Genomic DNA, 21,769 nt, shown 5'->3' with positions numbered 1-21,769 from the left:
GATTTCTTATCGCTTTTGGCTCATGTTGGACTTCTGTCTGATAAACAACTCTTCCTTCATCCTTTCTTGTCTTCTGAAAATCCCTCCCCAATATCCTTCCCCTCAACCAAGCCTCAGAGGACAGTCACGCCCAAGGCATTCTGTTCCAACACCTGCCTCCCCTGGAGGGTCTGTGGGTTGGCAGAATAACTTAGGGATTTTTTTTCCTTGACGGGCCATTAAGCTATAGAAAATTTACTTTAGAGGAGTAAGTGAATGTGAGCGATTAGATAAAGTACAAAATGTTTCGGTAATTTGCTCTAAAAACAATTTAAGGAGATACATACTCTAGTTTTATGTTTCTGCTACTTAAAGTAGGAGAAAGGGGTAGGAGGAGAGAAAGGGGAGGTAGAGAAAGGGGAGGACAAGTTAGGAGAAGGAAGAGGAAGGAGGGGAAGACAGACAAAATGATACAGAGAAAGAAATATTCATGCACAGGGAGAATGAGAAAGACAGAAGGACAAAGACTGATCTCAAATTACAAATCTCATATGAAGTCATATCAACACAATAACTATGAGAAGTGACGGCTCCACATACGTGTTAGTGTTTTATCCACCCATCCATCCACCCATCTGTCCATCCACTGATCCAATTATTTGCTCACAGGTCATTTTGATTAAGCCCCCCTGATGGCTCCACAGCCATGGTCTCTACCTTCAGGATGATGTCTCCTGGCAGCAGCCGGCCATCTCTGGCGACGGCCCCATCACGATAAATGTGCTGAATAATGATATGGACCAGCGGGGTTTCACTGCCTCCCACAAGCCTAATAGAGAGGCTTTCACTGGGATCTGCTCGATTGATCTTGATGCTGGTAATTTCACCATCTGGAATTAGGTGATACAACCTTGGAAAGACTAAAATGGACAAAGACAGTGTTTATTTAAGACACCCACCCAACCGACATTTCCAACCACTCTTCCTCTTGCCAAACTTTGGTTCCAGCCAAACTAAACTATTCATCGTTCGCTGTACATGTTTTCCATCTTCCTGCCTCCATGCCAGCAGAAGTTTCTCTGCCTGGAATGTTTTCCATTCTAGGCCTGAGCCCAATTTTTCCCTTAAGGCCTGCATGAAATGATCCCTTCCAATTACACTCTACCCTGATCCCTCTCCCCTGCTCTCTAAATATCCCATTTCCCATAAAGCTTTCTATTTCCCATGGCACCCTGCCTTCTGTGCTCATTCTTATTCATGCCCATTTCCTATACCCCCTATTTGACTCTAAGATCCTTGAGGACACAATTTCTGGCTATTCCGTAGTTCTATGCCCAGATCTCTACACGGGAAACTTCAGTCGGTTTATTGAGTGAGGAGGGATGAATGAACGAATGGTCAATTGGGGATGGATCACAGTTTGATCACTTACTCGTCAGGGAGCAAAACAGAACAAACCTGTTCTGCTCTCTCAGATCATTTTGAAGACTTCCTCCTGGAAGGCCCTGCTTTTCAAGCTTAAGGAATCACCAGTCCCCTCTACCCGACCCTGCTGTCAGTAAAGGGAAATCCAACGGCCTGGCTCACAATGAAGCAAAGAGGCCCAGTTCCAGTTGGTGGCATCAAGAGATTTGTCCCTAGTCTGCCCGAATCGCTGAATTCAGAGCCAAGAGGAGGTCCAGAGATGGAGGCTGGTGTTTTCCAACTTGACCTTTTCACTGAGGAGTCTTCTTTCCCTGTGACATCTCTCACAGGTCCCCCTGGGCCCCCACCTGGAAGAGCTTCTCTAGTTGTGTAGTTTGCTAGTGACCATCAAAACTTTATGTTACAAGTGAGGAGGTGTGAGCTTGGAGAGGGGAAGTGACAGGACCGGCTGTAGGTGGCAGTTTGGTGGCCCTGAGAGCCAGGTCAGAACCTGGGGCTCCTGATGACCTGCCCTCCTGTCACCTCCCTCAGATTCCCCCAGAGCCAGGGGTTCACAGCTGGCTACAGTCCCACAGGAGACTTGCTCCATAGACCTAAAAGCCAGCAGCACCAACTGGCACCGTTCTCCACCTCGATTCGAATAGCAGCACACAGAGGGGCACCTGTCGAAGCCGGCCACACTACACCCGGTGTGGTGGGAGCTGTAGCTCCTCCCCAGTTGCTCAAAGCTTGAGTTTGGATGCCGAGGGCAGAGATGCTTTTGTCTCCTGTAGCTGATGACAGCTGCCTTCGCCCTAAGACCCTCCCTTAATTATGTCATCTGGAAAGATCAAAACTGCAGGTCTGGTTCTACATAAAACATTCTTTGTGGTTGTTTTCAAAACCCATGACAGTCCATTTTCCCTAATGAACTATGAGCTCATTAACAAGTACTCAACTCTCCAAGAACAATACAGAAAGAATGAAGATCATTTCTAAGTATTGTGGATCATGATAAATAAAGCAATTTAGCGACCAGAGGAAGCCTGAGAGGTTGCAAATGTGGGTCTTTAACCCCCACTGGGATTTAATTTAATGTAAGCAATTGGGCTTTGCTGCACGTCTGTGGGCAGCAGTCTTAATCTGTCAGTTCCTGGTGCTAACAGTACTTGGGTGATCGAGTTCAATTAATGTTTAAACTACGTTGATTACATTAAGTGGGCTCTACCCACAAGCATTTGTTGGAACAGGTCTGGTGACAAGGGAATGGAAGTTCTTTAAAAAATCATTTTGAGCAAAGAAAGATTTGGAAAGAATCAGCAAAGCTGCTGATTTTCTCTCTCTCCTCCCCCTCCCTTTCTAGTCTTTCTCCCAACCGATTTACAAAAACCATGCTCCCAAATCTAAACCACTCAAGGACGGCTGAATTGACAGTCTGAAAGGTCACACCCGGTCACACTTGGAAATGATGTTAATTAGAGTCACACCAACAAAACCCTAGGGACCTTGAAGAGTTAAAGTCATTTTTAAACTGCCAAACTGGTGCTGGTCTGGAAAGAAACAGCTGTTCAATATTGTGTCCTTACCTAAGGACTAAAAGATGTAATATTATCAGTTATGAAATGTTTATTATATGCTGGCCATTGAGCTAAGCAATTTGCATGCATTTTTTTGTTTGTTTAGTCCTCACAACAACCTTTTGAACTAGATTATTATTATTCCTGTTTTTTTCGATGATGAAATACTAACACTTAGAGAAGTCCAGTAACACGGCCAAGACACACAGCTGATACAGTGAAGCCAGGCTCTTCACTGATATGAGAAGAATGGGTAAACCATGCCATAAGAGTTCACCAGACTAACCACAGGTTACTGGAGCAATGAGACCCTAGGGCCATTTTGAAAATTTGTTGCCTCACAAATCCTGTGAAGACATCACTACATTAACGTCTCACCCCATTGTGGAGTAATAGCTTCCTGGAGCGCCTGAGCAAATCTCTTTTCTCCCACTCGAAGCCCACTGCACAGAGAACACGGCTGCCATCTTTGTCTTCCTGAAGCATAGCTGTGATCCTGCTCCAACTCTATGCAAAAGCTTCCAGGTGTGCTCACTGTCCCAAGTCAAGACTCCTAAATGGGATCCAGGACCCTTCTAATCTGGCCTTAACCTCATCTCTCATTACTTTCCAACACACAGTCAAGATCCCAATGCCCATCCAGGTCATAAACCACTCCTTAAACATGGATTACACTGTCCCTCTTGGAAGTGGTGCTCCTCTCCCTATGGCTCCCATTGCTGTTGGTTTATATCTCATTCTTCATGGTCTTTTATTTTCTTTCAGTCTTCAATAAACCCCTTGAAGCCAGGAACTGGATTTTGTAACCTATACAAAGTACAGAGCCTAAATATATAAACAGTTCATACAACTCAATATCAACAAAAAAAAACTTGATTAAAAAATGGGCAGAAGACATGAATAGACATTTTTCCAAAGAAGATATACAGATGGCCAACAGGCACATGAAAAGATGCTCAACATTGCTAACCACCTCACATATGTCAGAGTGGCTATCATCCAAGTCTTCAGATAACAAATGCTGGCAAGGATGTAGAGAAAAGGAAACCCTTGTACACTGTTGGTGGGAATGTAAATTGGTGCAGCCGCTATAGAACACAGTATGACGGTTGCTCAAATAACTAAAAACAGAACTACCATATGATCCAGCAATTCCATTCCTGAGTGTATATCCGAAGAAAATGAAGACATTAATCTGAAAAGATACATGCACCCCAATGTTCATAGCAGCATTATTTACCAAGACAGCAAAGATATGGGAGTAACCTAAAGTGTCCATCAACAGATGAATGGATAAACATGATGTGGTCTGTATATACAGTGGAGGACTCCTTAGCCATAAGAAAAGGATGGAATTCTGCCATTTGACCTGGAGGGTATTGTGCTTAGTGAAATAAGTCAGACAGAAAAAGACAAATACTGTGTGTTATCACTTATATGTGGGATCTAAAATATAAAAACAAAACAGACAAATTCACAGGTATATAGAGATCAAACTAGTGGTTACCAGTGGGGAGAGGCAAAGGGGGAGGGACACGATATGGGAAGGAGATTAACAGGTACAAACTATTATGTATAAAACAAATAAGACATAAGGGAACAGCACAGGGAACATAGCCAATATTTTATAATAACTTTAAATGGAGTATAATCTATAAAAATATTGAGTCACTATGGGAATATGGTAATTCAACTATACTCCAATAAAAAAAGTACAGAGCCTGGGCCAATGCTTTACACACAGTAGTCTCTTAAAAGTTTCTGCAAAAAAACATGCTAATCGATCTTATTTAAGGTGGAGAAAATTTTATATAAAATGAAATTAAAGAGCCTTTAATAAGAAGTGGAGACCAGCAGAAAGGAAGTTATAATCCTTTTATTCATTGCAGAAACATTCAGAGAAGACTATTATGTGCCAGGTACGTGCTTGGCCTTGGGAACACAAAGGCTCAGATAAGGAACCCCTGCCCTCACTGGTACAGTTACAATGAAAGGTGGCATTGCTATAATAGAGATACAGGTGCTTCGAGAACGCAAAGGAAAGCGGTCTGAGGGAGTCCGGGAGGGCTTCCAGGAGGAGGCAAAGCCGATGCTGAGCCTGGAAGGAGGAATTAGGATGCCAGCTGAAGAGGAATGAGAGTACATTTTGGACAACATGGAGGTGAGAGAAAGACACAGTATTTACAGGACCACAGTAAGTTCAGAGTAGTTAGAGGATGTAGTGTGTGTGTGCAGAGTGGGAGGAGATATATACGTAAGAAGGGGCCTTAAAGGACTGCTCAAAGTTCTCTAAGGGCATGATAAGGACAGTGGTTTGGAATTTATCCCCTAATCTCAAAGGAGTGGAGGGCATTTAATCCAGTGGGTAGACGAGTGGGCTCTGGAACCAGAGGACCCAAGTTAAAATCCTAGGTCTGCCATCTTCCAGCTGGGTGACTTCGGGCTAGTAACCCAGCCTCTCTGGGTCTCAGTTTCTTCTTCTGTAAGATGAGAATCATGATCCCTATTCCCTTAGCGTTGTGATGTCTAAATGACTTTGAGTGCTACCTGGTACCCAGGAAAGCTCCAAAAAATTTTAAGCTATTAATGTGACTGCTCTAAAGTTCTCAGATAAGATTAAAAAAAGGACAGGACAGTATTTCCTCAGCTCCATTTATGTTGGGGAAACATACAGGATCTAAGATCCGATAACTTCCTTTGCACACATTACCTGGATTCCAAGTTTAGGAAGACAATCTGGGGCAAACTAAGTAACCTCCCAGTGCCTCAGTTTCCTCATCTGTAAAACAGGGATAATAAGAGTAGCTACCTCATAAGGTTGTTGTGAGGATTAAATGAGTTAATGCATGGAAAACAGAACCGCACATCACATGTAGTCCTAACAAGAATACTTGCATAGCATTTACTACATGCCAGAACTACTGTTCTAAATGCTTTCAACTATAATTATTATTCTTTATATGCATTAAGCTAGCATCTGAAGGTGAGGCTTCCAAAACCTTTTCCCTCAACCTGTGTAAAAAAAGAACAATAATTTCTGCTTTTAGTTACTTATGCAAGAAGTAGGCTAACTAAGGTAAAAAAATATGTATGCCCTTGGGAAGAGAGATGTCATAGAAAGAGGGTGGTGGTCCAGTTGTCATGACCCCTGAAGTCATTCCAGAAGCCCAGCCTTGCAGAGAAGCTCACATACCATCAGGGACAGTGATGTTTTCAGAATTTTCTCTGCCCTGGTCGGCTTGATTGGTCACTGTACTTCCACTCTTTGTCCGTCGAAGAACACTCAGCGCTCGATTTATTTTTTTAAAAGATCTGCTTCTGATGGTGGATCGCTCAAAGGGCCGTGCTGAGGACAAGAGAGAAGAGAGGAAGGGTGGCTACACATCCACGAAAGTCCTCTCTCATGTCCACGGCTGGTAAGACACGCACGGTAATAACGGGAACAGGGGTTACCTCTGGGCGGTGGGGTGATAGAATTTGCTAATCTGTATTTTCTCAGTTTTCTACAACGAAATATGGAGGCCTCAGTTTAAAATCTGCTTTTCTTTGCTTCCTGGGCTGGATGGAATGTAGCAGCACTTCTCCGAGCCACATAGATGGGAAGGTACGGCCACCACGGGAGGGATGAGTCATTGGCTCTAACTCCCACCCCTTTCACCAAGTCAGATTACACACATTTTTAATCACCCGAGGTCCTCGTGGTTTCATTTCACTTTGGAGAATTGGATGCTGGGTTGCTGCCAAAACTACCAGAACGATTTCCCCTTAAAAAAACATTTCTAGAACTTTCCACTGTGACTGTTCTACAGAGGGCAATCCCAAGACAAAAGGAGCCCATTCCCGGACAAGCACTCCCTTGACTCACCCCTCACTCGGTTGCTCCGGCCAGAGTCCAGTGGGCTGCTTGCTGGCTGCCCGTCCTCCGCTGTGAACACGTAGGCAGGGTTGTCCAGGCCGGGCTCGTCCATCATTAAGGAGACGGTGGCAGCCGCAGAAACCTCCGGGGAGAGAGCTGCTGCCGTGAGGCTGGCACAGCCGTCTGGACAGCCATCCTGGGAGCGCCTCTTCCTGTCTTTGGTCAGGCCGTAGTGGGAGGCACCTTTACAGCTGGAACAAAACCAGCGGGAGGTCAGAGAAGGCCTGGGCTCTGAGCAGGGTTGGCTGTGCTCTCCAAGGACACGTGCTCGCAACCCTTGGAAACTGATTTGCTGGCTCCTGTAGCCCCTCGTTTCACATGGATGTAACTAAGGATACACTTGCCGACCAAATGAATGAATGATTTGAGAACACGATTGTTAAAAGATGCCTATTGCCTTCTCTTAAAGCACACTCTACCCTGGCCCCTGGAATGCAAATTATGAGAGTGGTCACGGGGGTCTACAGGGCAGGGGCTTGAGACTGGCAGTCTTCAACTATTTGGATGTGGCAATTCCTTCTTGCTGTTGTTTGTTTTGACCACAATAGCCCTTAGTCACACTAAGTCCCTTCTTTTGGGTTTAGTTCCCAAACCACTGAACATAAACACAGAGCTCCTCCCAGATTCCATATTTAACTGTCCATGGAAACAGAATCGCCCTCACTACAAACCACAGGAGTTTGCTCAGTGTCACTACTCTCCAGAGGCAGGCCTGCTGCCTTCTGTTCTCTACCTCCGGGCTGGTCTCTGAGTGTCCGGGACCAGGGCTGGGGGCACTAAAAATATTCATGTCTTCTAATATTGGGAGAGTAAAACCACAATCATGGTCTTTTTTAAAAAAAAATTGTCTCTATCCATTCACCATCCATGTTAAAGAGCAGACCTCAGGGCCAGGAGGCCAAGGTTTGATCTAGGCCCATGTTTTGCTGAGAGTGCACTTCCATTGCCACTGGGCAAGTAGTCTCAGCTCAGGTCTTGATCAGAAAATGCAGCTGATTTACCCTCATTGCACTGTGGTGAGGAAGTAGCCACAGAGAGGGACCCCAGCTTCCCAATTGTGAAGGCAGAAATCCTATGGGTGAGGCCCTTTAAGAAGTGGCCATTTAGATAAAAATAATTATAAATTAGCATACCCTTGATATAAATTTATTACAGAAAACCTCATATGTTTGAGCTATTTTAAATAACCCTTTGAGAGCCAATATGGAGTGATGCTTACAGATAGAATCCAACAGCCATCGGCAGTGGAAGTGCACATGGCATGATATACAGCCTACAGGACCACAGAGCTGGTGGGCAGAGGGCCTATTGTCTGGACAAGATCCTTGCTCTGAAATTTACCTAGCTGTGTGATCTGGAACCATTTTGTTAACCTGGTTAAATTTTCTTATCTGCACATACATCTTGGGTTTCTGTGAGGTCCGGTTGACATTAAATCTTGCCAAGGGTTTAGTACCCTGCAAGATATATAGTAAGTTCTCAACAGACTGTAGCTACGTCCATAATTCTAAGATGCCTGTTTTTTCACACGTTAACATGGCTGAGATTAGGATGCATAGGTGATTGGTGGGGGGGGGGTCCTAGAGTTCAGCTGCCAAGCTGCAGTCATGACACAGATGCTGTTGAGTATGGCAAACACAGTCACAAGTGTCCATCACGCCACTTCCACTGAGTTGTGTCCACTCTTGGTACTATGCCACTGAGTTTGCCGTTAAATGTCTTAGAAAATATTACATGACAACTCAGCAATGAAATGAAAAGTTACTGCATATATAGAAAGTCTCAAAAACAGCAGTGGCAGGTACATTTGATAGCAATGAAGCAAATTTTCATCATTAGAAGGAGGCCAGCAATTTCCTATATTCTTGCAGGGAGCCAAGCAAATGCTTTATTTGCTTAGAAAGAAAGACACCCCCAAGGAGATGAAAAATGGTGTCACATTTTGTTACTGAGATCATCCAAAAGAATTGGTTTGTTTCATGCCAAACAACACAACTAGAGGGCAGGAGAGGTCACCAAATTTGTCTGAATGGATTTCAAAGCTGACGTGGCCAATCCATGCATCGCGGGGATAGCTTTGAAGGAGTTTGGGGATGATTTAACCAGTGGCAGTTTTAAAAATTTTCTTTTCTTGTCGGTACATGAAACTTGATGCAATCAATGGCATCTTAGATTTGATGAAATGTGGTTTTAATATAGTAGAAAAGGACTCTGATTATATAATCCTACATCCTTATCTTATAGAAGATGAAACAGCTTTTAGTGCCTGTCTTTCCTTCACTGAAAGAGTGCAAGCTCCCTGCTTGAGTTGGTGAGGTTTTACTGTTCTGATTAGCTACATTGGCTTCAAATTGTTCTGCTTAAAAATAGCAAAGCAGTTGATATGAGAAACTCAAAAATTGGAAGAAACATTGTGTGATGGAAAAAATACAAGCCAGCATGCATTTGAACGGCTCCAAAGTCATAAATACACGAGTGGAACACTTCTCTGTAAGCCAGCGGTATCTGGTTAGCAGTCCACGGGAAGGAAGTTCCTAGACGATTTAGTTGGACTAGACACAGTCTTTCTTTTCTTGGGGCAGCAATGCCCTTGCCCATGTGCTCTGCCAAAGCAGGAAATGAGTTTTCCAATTGGACAAATGGCTGATAAAGGCACAAGCCATGGCTTCCTGAGGGTACACAGCATATCCCAGTGGGAAAAAGGGGAATCTTATTCTGCAACCACGTCCATGAGGAGGGTTAAGGTATTTAACTACATCTGAATCCCAAGACTACTCCATTAAGAAACCTTGGGGTTCCAAAGATCCATCTCAGTCCAGGAAAGGAAAACCTCATAAAATGGCTAAGTAGCCTCCTCTTTTGGCCTCAAATAACAGATATCCTTACAATAGCTGGGGACGGTACGGAATCTAGATTTAAATGTTCAGACTCATAAGCCTGCGTAAGAAATGTTCTGCTGAAGCGACTCATACTTGTGCAATGTTGCTTGTTTCAGCCTCCTGGCTTAGCCTGACACTGAGGCACAGGGTGATCTATGAAGGTAGCAGCTTGTACTTACTAATTATCTCTTTTGTGTTGACTAATACCGGGACCTCTTGATTTACAAGCACAAAAGAGCGGCGGAGGGGGAGAGAGCTGACTAGCCTTGGCCAGCACAGGAACATACGCTAAACCCTGGGCTGTGTTCAAAGCAAGCAGATTTATTCTCCCTTTTAGTTACCCTGAGCACTAAGTACTCTCAGGTGGTGATGGGGGATGGCCATGAACTTGAAGGATGAACACAAGGAGACATGTGGAAAACCATTTTTCAATGAAGCCACGTGCTTTGGATATGCCATCCGTTCCAAGCAACTCTGCAAATCCTTTTAGTTAATAACAGAGTTGAGATGCTGAGCTCTTGTATCAAAGTGAGCAGATGCATATCTGCCTTAACCTAAGAATGGTGACACTGGGTATGGCATGGAATTTTTTTTATGCAAGGGAGGGGGTAAGTAAGAAAAAAATGAACCTCCTTCTTGCAAAAACTCCCGAGGCCATGAGGGTTGACCCGAAGCAGGATGGACCCCAGGAAGGCTTTACAGAGGAGGCTCTGACGGGGTGTTCTCTGCCAAGTTCAGCCAACCTGGTGGCACAAGCTGGTTTGCAGGCAAGGGCTCCTTTCTGACAGTGAACTTATCCACTTATGATGGAAGGATAAAAGTTGTCCACAAGGAACTGAACCTCAGTGCCCTCATTATAGCAATCTGGGTAAGGACACAGTCTCCTTTGATCCTTCTAACTTCCTTCACGTTTTTTCTTTCTCGATTCACTTTTTAAAATTTCTTTTTTTATTGAGAGTATAGTCAGTTTGCAGTATTGTGTCAATTTCTAGTGTACAGCATAATGTTTCAGTCATACATATACGTACATGTATTTGTTTTCACATTCTTTTTTATTATAGGTTACTACAAGATATTAAATAGAGTCCCCTTGTGCTGTACAGTAGAAACGTCTTCTTTATGAATTCACTTCTGAATTAAGTAAACCTCGAGTCTGCTCTCATGTTGAATTCATCAATTGCTCAGTCTGATCCTACTTTGAATCAGTACTTGCAAATTCATACGCTAGTCAGGCTGGGTGGGAGACTGTGGTGAGCAGTTCTATTTCATGGGTGCAACAACCCCTACAGACCTTTGTTAATTATTGTCTCACTCAAGACAACAAGCTCAAGAGCATTAGTCAAGAAGTAAGTTATCCAAATTGGAAAGGAAAAGTAAAACTGTCACTGTTTGCAATGTCATCCTAGTATGTATAGAAGCCCCCAAATACTCTACCAAAAAAACCTGTTAAAACTAATAAACAAATTCAGTAAAGTTGCAGGATACAAAGTCAATACACAAATATTTGTTGCATTTCTATACACTAATAAGAAACTATCAGAGAGAGACATTAAGAAAATAATCCCATTTACAATTGCATGAAAAAGAATAAAATACCTAGGAATAAATTTAACCAAGGAAGTGAAAGATCTGAACACTGAAAACTGTAAGACACTGATGAAAGAAATTGAAGATGACACAAATAAATGGAAAAATATTGTGTGTTCATGGATTGGAAAAATTAGTATTGTTAGAATGTCCATACTACCCAAAGCAATCTACAAATTTAATACAAGTCCTATCAAAATTCCAGTGGCAACTTCCACAGAAATAGAACAATCCTACGATTTGTATGGAACCACAAAAGACCTCAAATAAACAAAGCAATCTTAAGAAAAATAAAAGCTGGAGGCATGATGCTCCTTGATTTCAATCTATATAGTAGTCAAAATAGTGTGGTATTGGAAAGAGAAAACTGGATATAGGTAGATGGAACAGAATAGAGAATCCAGAAATAAACCCCCACATATATATATGGTCAATTTATGACAAAGGAGCCAAGAATATACAATGGGGAAAGGACAGTCTTCAATAAATGGTGTTGGGAAAACTGGATAGTCACATGCAAAAGAACGAAACTGGACCACTATCTTATACCATACACAAAAGTTAACTCAAATGGATTAAAGGCTTAAATGTACATTCTGAAACCAAAAAACTCCTAAAAGAAAACAGAAGGTGAGCTCCTTGGCATTGGTCTTGGAGATGACTATTTGAATCTGACACCAAAAACCCAAAAAAAAAGCAAAAGTAAACAAATGGGACCAGGTCAAACTAAAAAGTCTCTGCACAGCACAGGGAAACCATCAACAAAATGAAAAGGCAACCTACTGAATGGGAGAAAATATTTGCAAATCATGTATCTGATAAGGGGTTAATATCCAAAATATATAAAGAATTCATACAACTCAATAGCAAAAAACCCAATCTGATTAAAAACGGGCAGAAAATCTGAATAGAAATTTTCCAAAGATGACATATAGATAATCAACAGGTACATAAAAAGATGCTTGGCATCATTGATCATTAGGGAAATACCAATCAAAACCATAATGAGCTATCACCTCACACCTGTTAGAATGGCTATTCTCAAAAGGCAAGTTGTAGGTAAGTATTGGCTAGGATTTGGAAAAAAAGACACCCTTGTACACTGTGGGTGGGAATGTATATGGGTGCAGCAATTATGGAAAACAGTATGAAGGCTCCTCAAAAAAATAAAAATAGAACTACCACAATGATCCAGCATTTCCACTTCTGGGTATTTATCTGAAGAAACAGAAAACACTAATTGGAAAACACATATGCACCCCCATGTTCACTGGAGCATTACTGACAATAGTCAAGGTGTGGAAACAACCTGTGTCCACTGATGGATGAATAAAGAAAATGTGGTGTGTATATACAATGGAATATTATTCAGCCATAAAAAAGAACAAAATCTTGCCACTTGCAACAACATAGATGAACTTTAAGGGCATTTGGCTAAATGAAGTTGATCAGACAGAAAGACAAACACTGTATGCTCTCACTTATATGTGGAATGTTAAAAAAAACAAAACAAAAAACCATCCTCGCTCATACAGATTGGTGGTTGCCATAGGCAGGGGGGTGAGGGAAGTGGGTAAAAGGTCGAAAGCTACAAATATGTCGGGAGGATGTAATGCACAGCATGGTAACTATAGTTAATAATACTGATTGAATATTTGAAAGTTGCTAAATCTTAAGTCTTGTCATACGCAAAATTTTATAATTACATATGATAACATGTTAACTAGACTTATTGCGGTGATCATTCTGCAGCACATAGAAATATCAAATCAAATTAGACACATGAAACCAATAGAATGTTATGTGTCAATTATATCTCAATTAAGGGGAAAAAAAAGAAGAGGTTTGTAGTTGCCAGAGGCAGGGGTTTGGAGGAAGGAGAATTGGATGAAGGCAGTCAAAAAGGTATAAACTTTCTGTTATAACTAAGAACTAGGAATGTAATGTAGAAAATTATAAATATAATTAACACTTCCCTGTGTTATATATAAAAATTCTTACAGTAAATCCTAAGAATTCTCATCACAAGAATATTTTTTCTTTAATTTTATATTTATATCAGATGATGGATGTGCACTAAATTTACTGTGGTGATTATTTCATGACGTCTGTATATCAAATCATTACACTGTATGCCTTAAACCTATACAGTGCTATATGTCAACTGTACCTCAATAAAACTGGAAGAAAAAAATAAGAGTAGCCCAGTGTTGCCAGAGCAATCAATTTGGAAGGCGAAATCCAGTTTTGAATGTGAAATCTCTTGATTTTTAAAAGTTGGCCATAAATTCAAGATTTTTAAGACTATTGTGTGGGCAAACAAAACACATCTGTAGGCCAGATCTGTCTCAAGGGATGACAAATATCAACCTCTGGGAATAAAAAGAAACCTGCCAGTGTGGGTAGGGCAGACCCATTTCTCTTTTCATTCCTCCAGGGAGCAACCCTACCCTCCTCTCAGTCTCCGCCCGATCTCCCCTCTTCCCACTCGTGTAGGGTGTGTGTGCAGGCACAGGGTAGATGGCCCCAAGGGGGGCTTCCCTTTCAGTATTTGCCCCAGCTCCATTTTTAATTCCAGTGGAAGGAGGAGACAGCATTTCCGACTGTCTCTCACTCCTGGGAGAGCTGATCACTTGCCCAAAGTTATTATATAATAGGGAAACGAGACATTCAACCCTCATGGGTACATTCACTCTTTCAGACCAAGAGAATCGAGATTAAGGGCTAGGGAGGGAAGCAAGTTTCCCTGCTAACAGCTGGATCTTAGGCTGAACCGGATGAGCGACTCTGAAGCTGTGTTCAAAGTGGAGCCAGGCTGGGAGCCTGCTGCAGAGGAGATGGCCGCTGTCACAGAGGAGACCTGGGAGATGGGCCATTGGGAGCCTCAGGACCCAGAGTGCTCTGGCTTAGAGAAAGTCTTTGTCCAGGTGCAGGTGACTCTGGAGGCTGAAGGTGGGCCTCAGTCATGCGTGCCTGGCTTCTAACTCCATCTCCAGGGCCCCCACTCTGGCCCTCCCAACATCATGCCTCCAGGGCTTTGCAACAACCCCCAGCCCATCTCCCTGCTCCCCACCTCTCCCCTGCCCCCCCCCCCCCCGCCATCCAATCCATCCTAAGCACACCAACACAATATCTTTTCGCTCAAAACTTTCCCATGGAAATATTTCCCACTGCTCAAGTCCCAACTCCCCAGGCTGACATCCCAGCCATCCCTGAGCCGTATGGATCACATTCTCACCACACGGTCTGGCAATCCAGAAGAGGGCTGGGAAGAGGCTGGCTGACATCTCTTGGTCTAACACGTATTGTGTGTTACCATTTACATCCCTGGTCTTCTTGACCTTCCCAACTGTCCCAATTGTCATGTCAATTAAACCAACTCCACTTTGCAGACAAGGGTATGGAAGTGGGAAGGGAAGAAAGTCTTGTCCAAGTTCACAGAGGGGAGCTGGATCCTGGCTGTGGGCCTCCATGCTCTCTCCCCTTGTACCACCTGGCCTCCAGCCCCGAGCCTCTCCAGGCTCCAGACTCCTGAGTCAAGCTGCTTATTCCATGTCTTCACCTACAACCCAACACCCCAACCTTCCCTGCCATACCAGCTCTTCCTGCCTCTTCCTCATTTTATTAAATAGCACCTTACATCCTGCCTGTTGTTCAGACCAAAAACCTCAGAGCCATCCCTGACTCCTTTCTTTCTCTCGATGCTCCAAACACAATCAAGCAGGATCTACTCAAAATCCAACTACTTCTCATCACTTCCACCTCCACCACCCTGGTCCAAGCCACTGTCATCAAAACCTGGAATATTGCAACAGCCTCCTGAGAGGTTTCCCTGCTTCTATACTCACTTCCCTCCCCCAGCTGTTCTCAGCAGAGCAGCGTGTGACCCTTTTAACTTGGCTCTCCATGTCTCCATGTCACTGAAACACAAAGTCCTCACGACGGCCCACCAGGCCCTGTGTTCTCTGTCCCCTGTCACCTCTGCCCTCATCTCCATCCCTTGCCCATCCAGCCTGCTGGTCCTCACACCTGCCCAGCAGCCTCCTGCTTTGGGGGCCTTGTATTTTGCTGTTGCCCTCTGTCTGGACCACTTTCTCCAGATTTTCACCTGGTCTGTTCCCTCATCTCCATCAGGTCTGTGGTTAAAGTCCACCTTTCCTGACCACCCTCTTAAAACAGCAATTTTCCTAGCACATCCTAACCCTCCCTCCCTCTTCCTCACTGCTTATTTTTTCTCTATAGAATGTAAGCTCCAAAGAGGGGTGTAACTGCAGTTGGTTGTGATACTGGGGCTCTTTTGCCCTTGGCAAGCTCATCATTTTCCTTTCCATTTCCCCACACTCCCACTGGAGATGAGAAAAGGGAAAGGGGGGAAATGCCTTTTTTAATTCTTCTATCTTTTTCGCATACTCCCCTGATAACTTTAATGATTTTATTTGATCTGAGTTTTAAAACAATGATGTATGTAAAGATGAATAAAGCATTATCAAATGCCTTCTTTTGATGGATTATGCTGTTACAAGCAGGATGAGTGATTTTGAAATACTTGTTTTCATTCAATGAACATTTGTGGAGGAACTCCTGGGAAAGAGGGCACAGTGATGTGGTAAAAGCTCAGCCTTCCAAGTTTAAAACATCTGGATATGAATCCTAGGTCTGCCACCACCAGCTCTGCCACTTTAGACAAGTTCCTTAGTTCCTCTGAGCCTCACTGCCCAGAATGTAAAATAGGCACAATGTTTACAGTGAGACTTGAAAGATCATGCAAAATCCCTAATAGTACCTGGAATATAGGAACAACTCAATAAGCAGTAATCAACGTAATTACTATATATCAGGCATAATGTTAGACACTATGGCTGCAAAGAAAACTACTCTACAGTGTATGCATGCAAGGAGACTAATATGAAAACAGACAGCCACCAGACCATGTCATCAGAGAGAGATGGAGGTACACCCAAAGGTTGGGAGAGCTCAGAGAAAGAGGCCATTCACTGTGGGGGTAATCAGAGAAGGCTTCCCAGAAGAGGTGAAATCTGAGCTGAGTCTGGGAAAATGAGTGACATTGTCCTGGCAGACTGCGTGTGAACACCACATTCAAAAGCCCTAAGAATACAAGCGCATGGCAGGTACCAGGATAATTGGGATTGGTGCAGACTTTGTCCCAAGTGACCTTGATGGGGAAGAACAGAGCAGAAGTGAGACCAAAGAGGAGGACAAGCCCTGGGGGTTGTCCTGGGGAGAAAACCCAGGACACCTGACTACCTGTCTGCCACCACTTCTAGGCTTCATCAGGGCTACGCCATGCCTGTGGGTGCAGAATACAAGTGGGCATTGAGAAATCTGATGCCAACACAAGAGAGGGTGAGGGGAGCAGAAGGGATAATGTTAACAAGAGGCTCAAAGTCACCTCCTCCCAGAGGCCCCCTGACTGTCAGTCTAAAGTGGGGAGGGACCGCCTCTCCCACCAGCCCCCACTTTCCCTTCCCAGCAGTTAACATCTTTGGAAATGATTTTGTTTACTTGCTTTCTTTCTAAATCTCTATCTCCTCCCCAAAGGGGTATATTTTCCATAAGAGTGAAAGTCCAGCATGTCTTGTTCACCACTAAGTCCTCAACACTGCAAACAGCACTCACAGACACAGAATCCACCATGTGTTACAGCAGCTGAGAGATTCTGGGAGCAGCTATGTTTTCTTCTTGCTCCTTTTATTAGATGTTTTCAGTTTATATTTTTAGTTGTTCTGGCCCAGATATGGTTTTTTTTCCTTTTGATGGATTTAATTGAGGTATAATTGACATATAACATTATATTAGTTTCAGCTGCATAACATAATGATTCAATAGTTGTATACATTGCAAAATAATCACAAGAAATCTAGTTAACATTCATCAAATTTTTCCCCTTGTGATGAGAACTTTTAAGATCTACTCTCTTAGCAACTTTTAAATATACAATCAGAATTATTAACTGTAGCCCCCAAGCTGTAGATTGCATTCCTATGAATTAATGATTTTGTAACTGGAATTTTATACCTTTTGACACTCTTCACCCATTTTGCCCACCCTCCACCCCCTACCTCTGGCAAACACCAATCTGTTCTCTGTATCTATGAGATTTTTTTTTTTAAGAGATTCCACATATAAGAGATCATTCAGTATTTGTCTTTCTCTGACTTATTTCACTTAGCATAATGTCCTATGCTATGATTTTTCTTGCTTCTTTTGTTAAATGCTTTCTGTTTATACTTTTAATTGTGCTAGCCCAGATATGTTTTCACTGTTGCAGGCTGCCTTGATTTTTTTTTTAAACAGGAAGACAAGCTATGTTTTTTGTTTGTTTGTTTTTAAACTTTTTTTTATTGAGTTATAGTCATTTTACAATGTTGTGTCAAATTCCAGTGTAGAGCACAATTTTTCAGTTATACATGAACATACATATATTCATTGTCACATTTTTTTTCGCTGTGAGCTACCACAAGATCTTGTATATATTTCCCTGTGCTATACAGTATAATCTTGTATATCTATTCTACATATGCCTAAGACAGGCTATGTTTTTAAAATACGTGATAATATTTCATGACTCCGAATACAGGACACTAGAAATCTTTACTATGTTTAAGACAAAAATAAATGCATCAGTCATCTTCCAAAACAGTCCCATTTGAGCTCCCTGAGCCCATCCTTGAGTAGGACCCTCCCTTGCTAATTAAGTCCTGATCACTTCACTTCACTTGGAAAAGACTCAAGTAACAGTAATACAACTTCTATTAACTTGACTCCTCTGGTTTTCTGGCAGCCTGGTCCTAAGCACAGGAACTCTTTTGGGAATTTTCTGAGTTCAGACTGGATAATTATTTTCTATAGTTCACTCACTATATTTCACCTGCAGCTTCTTATCTTATCTCTCTTTGGTTTACGAACATTAGGTAAAGTCATTCTTCCTTGTTTGGATTACTTTTTCTCCTCTAAGTTAAAATCCATGTTCCCTGGGATCAAATTACATGGCGACTCACAAAGCTACCAGAAACCATACCTGAAAAAAGTCATTAGCACCTTCGTGTACTCACGGGTGAAGTGAAGCAAACATCAGTTAATAAGTAAGAGGTTATCAGCAGGGCAAGCCCACTGTCTGGGAGTCAGCTTGGACCCTGAGTGTGAACTTGAGCCTGAAAGGCCCTCCCCCTGCAGAAGCCAGGCACTTCCTACATCACCGCCAACCACGTGCTCCTGCCTCTCATTAGCCCCTTTCTTCTGCCTCCAAACCACGGGGGAAAATGTCCCCAGCAGTTCCAGCCCCCCTCCCTGCCTCACTTGTTAATGAATCCCAGAAAGGGAAATTACAGACAAACTGGAAAGCGACGTGGAAATGCAGGCCAGGCTTTGGGCAGCTGGAACCTAAGTCTCTTGGGTCTGGTGAGGTGGGGAAAGGGGCAGGGTGCTCTTATGGTGGGATTGGCTCCAGAAACAAATATTCCAATGACAATGAAGCCAGCACAGGTGACTTGGTTTACCAAAGATGCCGACATGTTCCTGTGGGATTGATGACTTGGTGCTGTGCAGGCATGAGAAACAGCTGGCCTGTCTCTGCACAGTGTTAATTTTTATTTTGGGGAAGGTAGGGAAAAGCGGATTTTCTTTTACCTAATGTTAATGGCTCTCCATTTCTGTTTTTCTGTTAGCTTGCAGTTAGTCTGTCAGACAACCTGTGGCTTCATCTTTTTATCCTTCAAATCTGAACCCACCTGTTAATAATAGCTTGTAATGATAGCCAACACTTACAACACACTTACTATGGACCAGGTACTATTCTATGGGCTTTATGAGTATTAATTCATTCAATCCTCACATCATCCTGATGAGGAAGATCCCTATCACTTCGCTAATAGGAAATTAAGGCACAGACAAGGGAGGGTATATATAGCTCAGTGGTAGAGCGCTTGCTTAGCATCCACAAGATCCTGGATTCAATCTAGTACCTCCACTTAAAAAAAAAAAAAGAAATTAAAGCACAGAGCGGTTAAGTGACTCTCTCAAGGTCACACAGCTGGTAAGTGGAGGGGCTGAAATTTGGATTCAAAGCAGACAGACTTTCAGCTGAGGCATGCAGCTCAAGACTGTAATGTGCCATGCACTCAGGTGGCCGATCATTTGAAGGTGATTGCAATGTAGGAGGTAGGGAAAACAGAAGGAAAATTAGAAGGTTATTTATAACCCTATACTCTCTACTCCAGCCATTGTTTGCTGCCAGCTAGTAAGTGGCTGCTATGAGAAATAGAAACAGCAGGAGCTGGCAAGTGTGGCCAGTTCTAATCAAGTCGGCATCTTCAGGCCTGCGGTTGACAGGCATGAGCTGCAAGCTTCGAGCTGCTTGTGCCTTGGCTTCTGCCCTGTCAACAGGAGCATGCTCAGTGGGTCGGTGGTGGGAGGAAGCAGCTGCTGTCAGTGGAGCATGCTCAGTGGGTCGGTGGTGGAAGGAGGCAGCTGCTGCGGTCCCTACATGCCCTCTGGCCTGCTGTCTCCCTGCCAGTTTTCCTCTCCAAACATAACCTAACTATCTCTAAGAGTAGGTGTGGCCCCAAGCATCCCAAGAAGCAGAAGCTAAAAGTGATCTTGTCTGCCTGGGTGGGTAACTTCCTGTGATTGATCTACTCCTCCTCTAGAGGGAGCTCTTTAGTCTAGGTATTTAGATACTGAAATGCAAAGCGTTTGTGGTGGAAAACAATTTATCAGGAGAAAAGAGGCAGCTGTTTCCATCCCATGCCAGCTAGGAGTACACCATCTTCTGTCTTATTAATAACAAGTCACAGTAGTAACCACCTGAGCTGTTACTTGTTCCATGCTTGGTCTTTATCACCAGCTATGGGATTGGGGGAGTAGGACTTATCCCAGCAAATACTGCCCCAGCTGGGTTATATTATCCCCATTTTACAGATGGGGAAAATAAGGCTCAGTGATTAAGTCTTTATCCAAGATGACACAGCACTAAGTCAAAGGAGCTGAAAATTAAACACAGCTCTGGTTGGGATTTTGCTGCTGATTTAAAGGCTGTATGTAACTATCAAATTACCCAAGTGCTTAACGTGGTCAGGCAGTTCCAAGCACTCTCCCCTCTGTTCATTTAATCCTCACAACCACCTAATGTAATTATCATCCCCACTTTGCAGATGTGGAAACACAATACAAAGGTTCACTTGCCCGTGGTCACACAGCACTTACGGTGACTGGCCGTCCCAGTTTGCCTTGAACTGACTGGGCTCCTGGGATGCTGGATTTTCAGTTTTAAACCAAGGTCAGTCCCAGGTAAACCAGGATGAGCTGGTCACCTCGTAAGCGGCAGAAACAGTTTAAAGTCAGAGTTGCAACTCCAAATAATATGATTACTCAGAGTACTCCATGGTCCTCTGACATCTTTTTCCTTTTCATATATTTTGCCCAAAGATTTAATAGAAACAGAAGTGAGTGAGGTGGGGGCTTTTGTGGTTTCAGGTTCCTCCTGTGTGTGCTCACATGACACCCTCTTAGAAGGGCCTCCCAAAGGCCACCCTGCAAACTCCTGCTTCAGCAGAGCTTCCTGACAGCCCTCGTAGGTCCAAAACACATGCAGTTCCAGGGCTTTCCAGCAACTGGAAGAATCGACTCCACTGTTTAGTTAGGAAGACCCACGCTGATAGCCAGGAGGGCCTGATAAATACCAGTGCTGCTCCCTGGGGTGACACCTCAGAATTCCAAGGCCCAGACCAGATGTGAGCTTGACAGTGGTTAATGAGGGATGGTGGAGGGCTCGGGCACAGTCCACATGCCAGGTCAATTCTTCACAGAGACGTCAGAATAGTTTATCCATTCTGTGAGTCTCCGACATCTTTGGGGTCACGGAGTTGTTTTCCTGGATGCTTTGGGGGAGGGAGAACAGACAATTCCCATGCCACAGCTGACTGAAGTTCTCCGTGAACTGTCCACAAGGTTAGGGGGTGTGTGGTGGTGGCTGGGGGGGCGGGGGGAGGTCGTCTTTTTGGCTAACATTTAGAACCCTGCAATTCTTGGTTTCATTCAGAATTATCTGTAGTTTTAACACACTTAGAAAAGCCCAAAGTCTAGCTTCTTATTTTCGGGAAACTGGCCTACGTGGATGAACTGTGTTTCTATTTCAGGATGACTAGGAAATGTTTGTAGGGTAATGGGAAAGGGTGGATGTCATGGTGGTGAGGGTTTCTAGAGATCGGAACTGACTGCCCAGTGAGGTTTTACAACCAGCTCTGAAAGCCACCTAGGCTTCCAGCCGCCTGGGCGGGGTCTTCGAGGGCCTGCAGTTTCAGTGATGTCTGCACAAGCCGGGGGGTGGAAGGCTCTCCAGAGGTGACAGCTTGGCATGGAGATGGGGCAGGGGTGGGAGAAGGTAGCAGGACATTCGAGTGGAAATCATT

General features: G+C 43.6%; 1 protein-coding gene across 6 annotated transcripts in view; it reads right to left on the bottom strand.

Annotated features, from left to right (window-relative positions):
* Positions 1-21,769, bottom strand: part of LNX1 (ligand of numb-protein X 1) — a 167,521-nt gene that overhangs the window by 30,387 nt on the left and 115,365 nt on the right. For 5 of the 6 annotated variants that reach the window (XM_010992831.3, XM_064486578.1, XM_064486562.1 and 2 more), the window contains 3 exons: positions 6,826-7,067; positions 6,154-6,306; positions 697-899 (listed from right to left, as the gene is read on the bottom strand). In XM_010992831.3, the coding sequence (XP_010991133.2) occupies positions 697-899; positions 6,154-6,306; positions 6,826-7,067 (598 nt within the window). The remainder of the gene's footprint in view (positions 1-696; positions 900-6,153; positions 6,307-6,825; positions 7,068-21,769) is intronic. The other variant, XM_010992833.3, reaches the window with a different exon arrangement.

The sequence above is a fragment of the Camelus dromedarius genome, chromosome 1, assembly GCF_036321535.1.
Source record: "Camelus dromedarius isolate mCamDro1 chromosome 1, mCamDro1.pat, whole genome shotgun sequence".
Classification (NCBI taxonomy): Eukaryota; Metazoa; Chordata; class Mammalia; order Artiodactyla; family Camelidae; genus Camelus; species Camelus dromedarius.
This window is presented reverse-complemented; position numbering and strand designations above follow the sequence as displayed.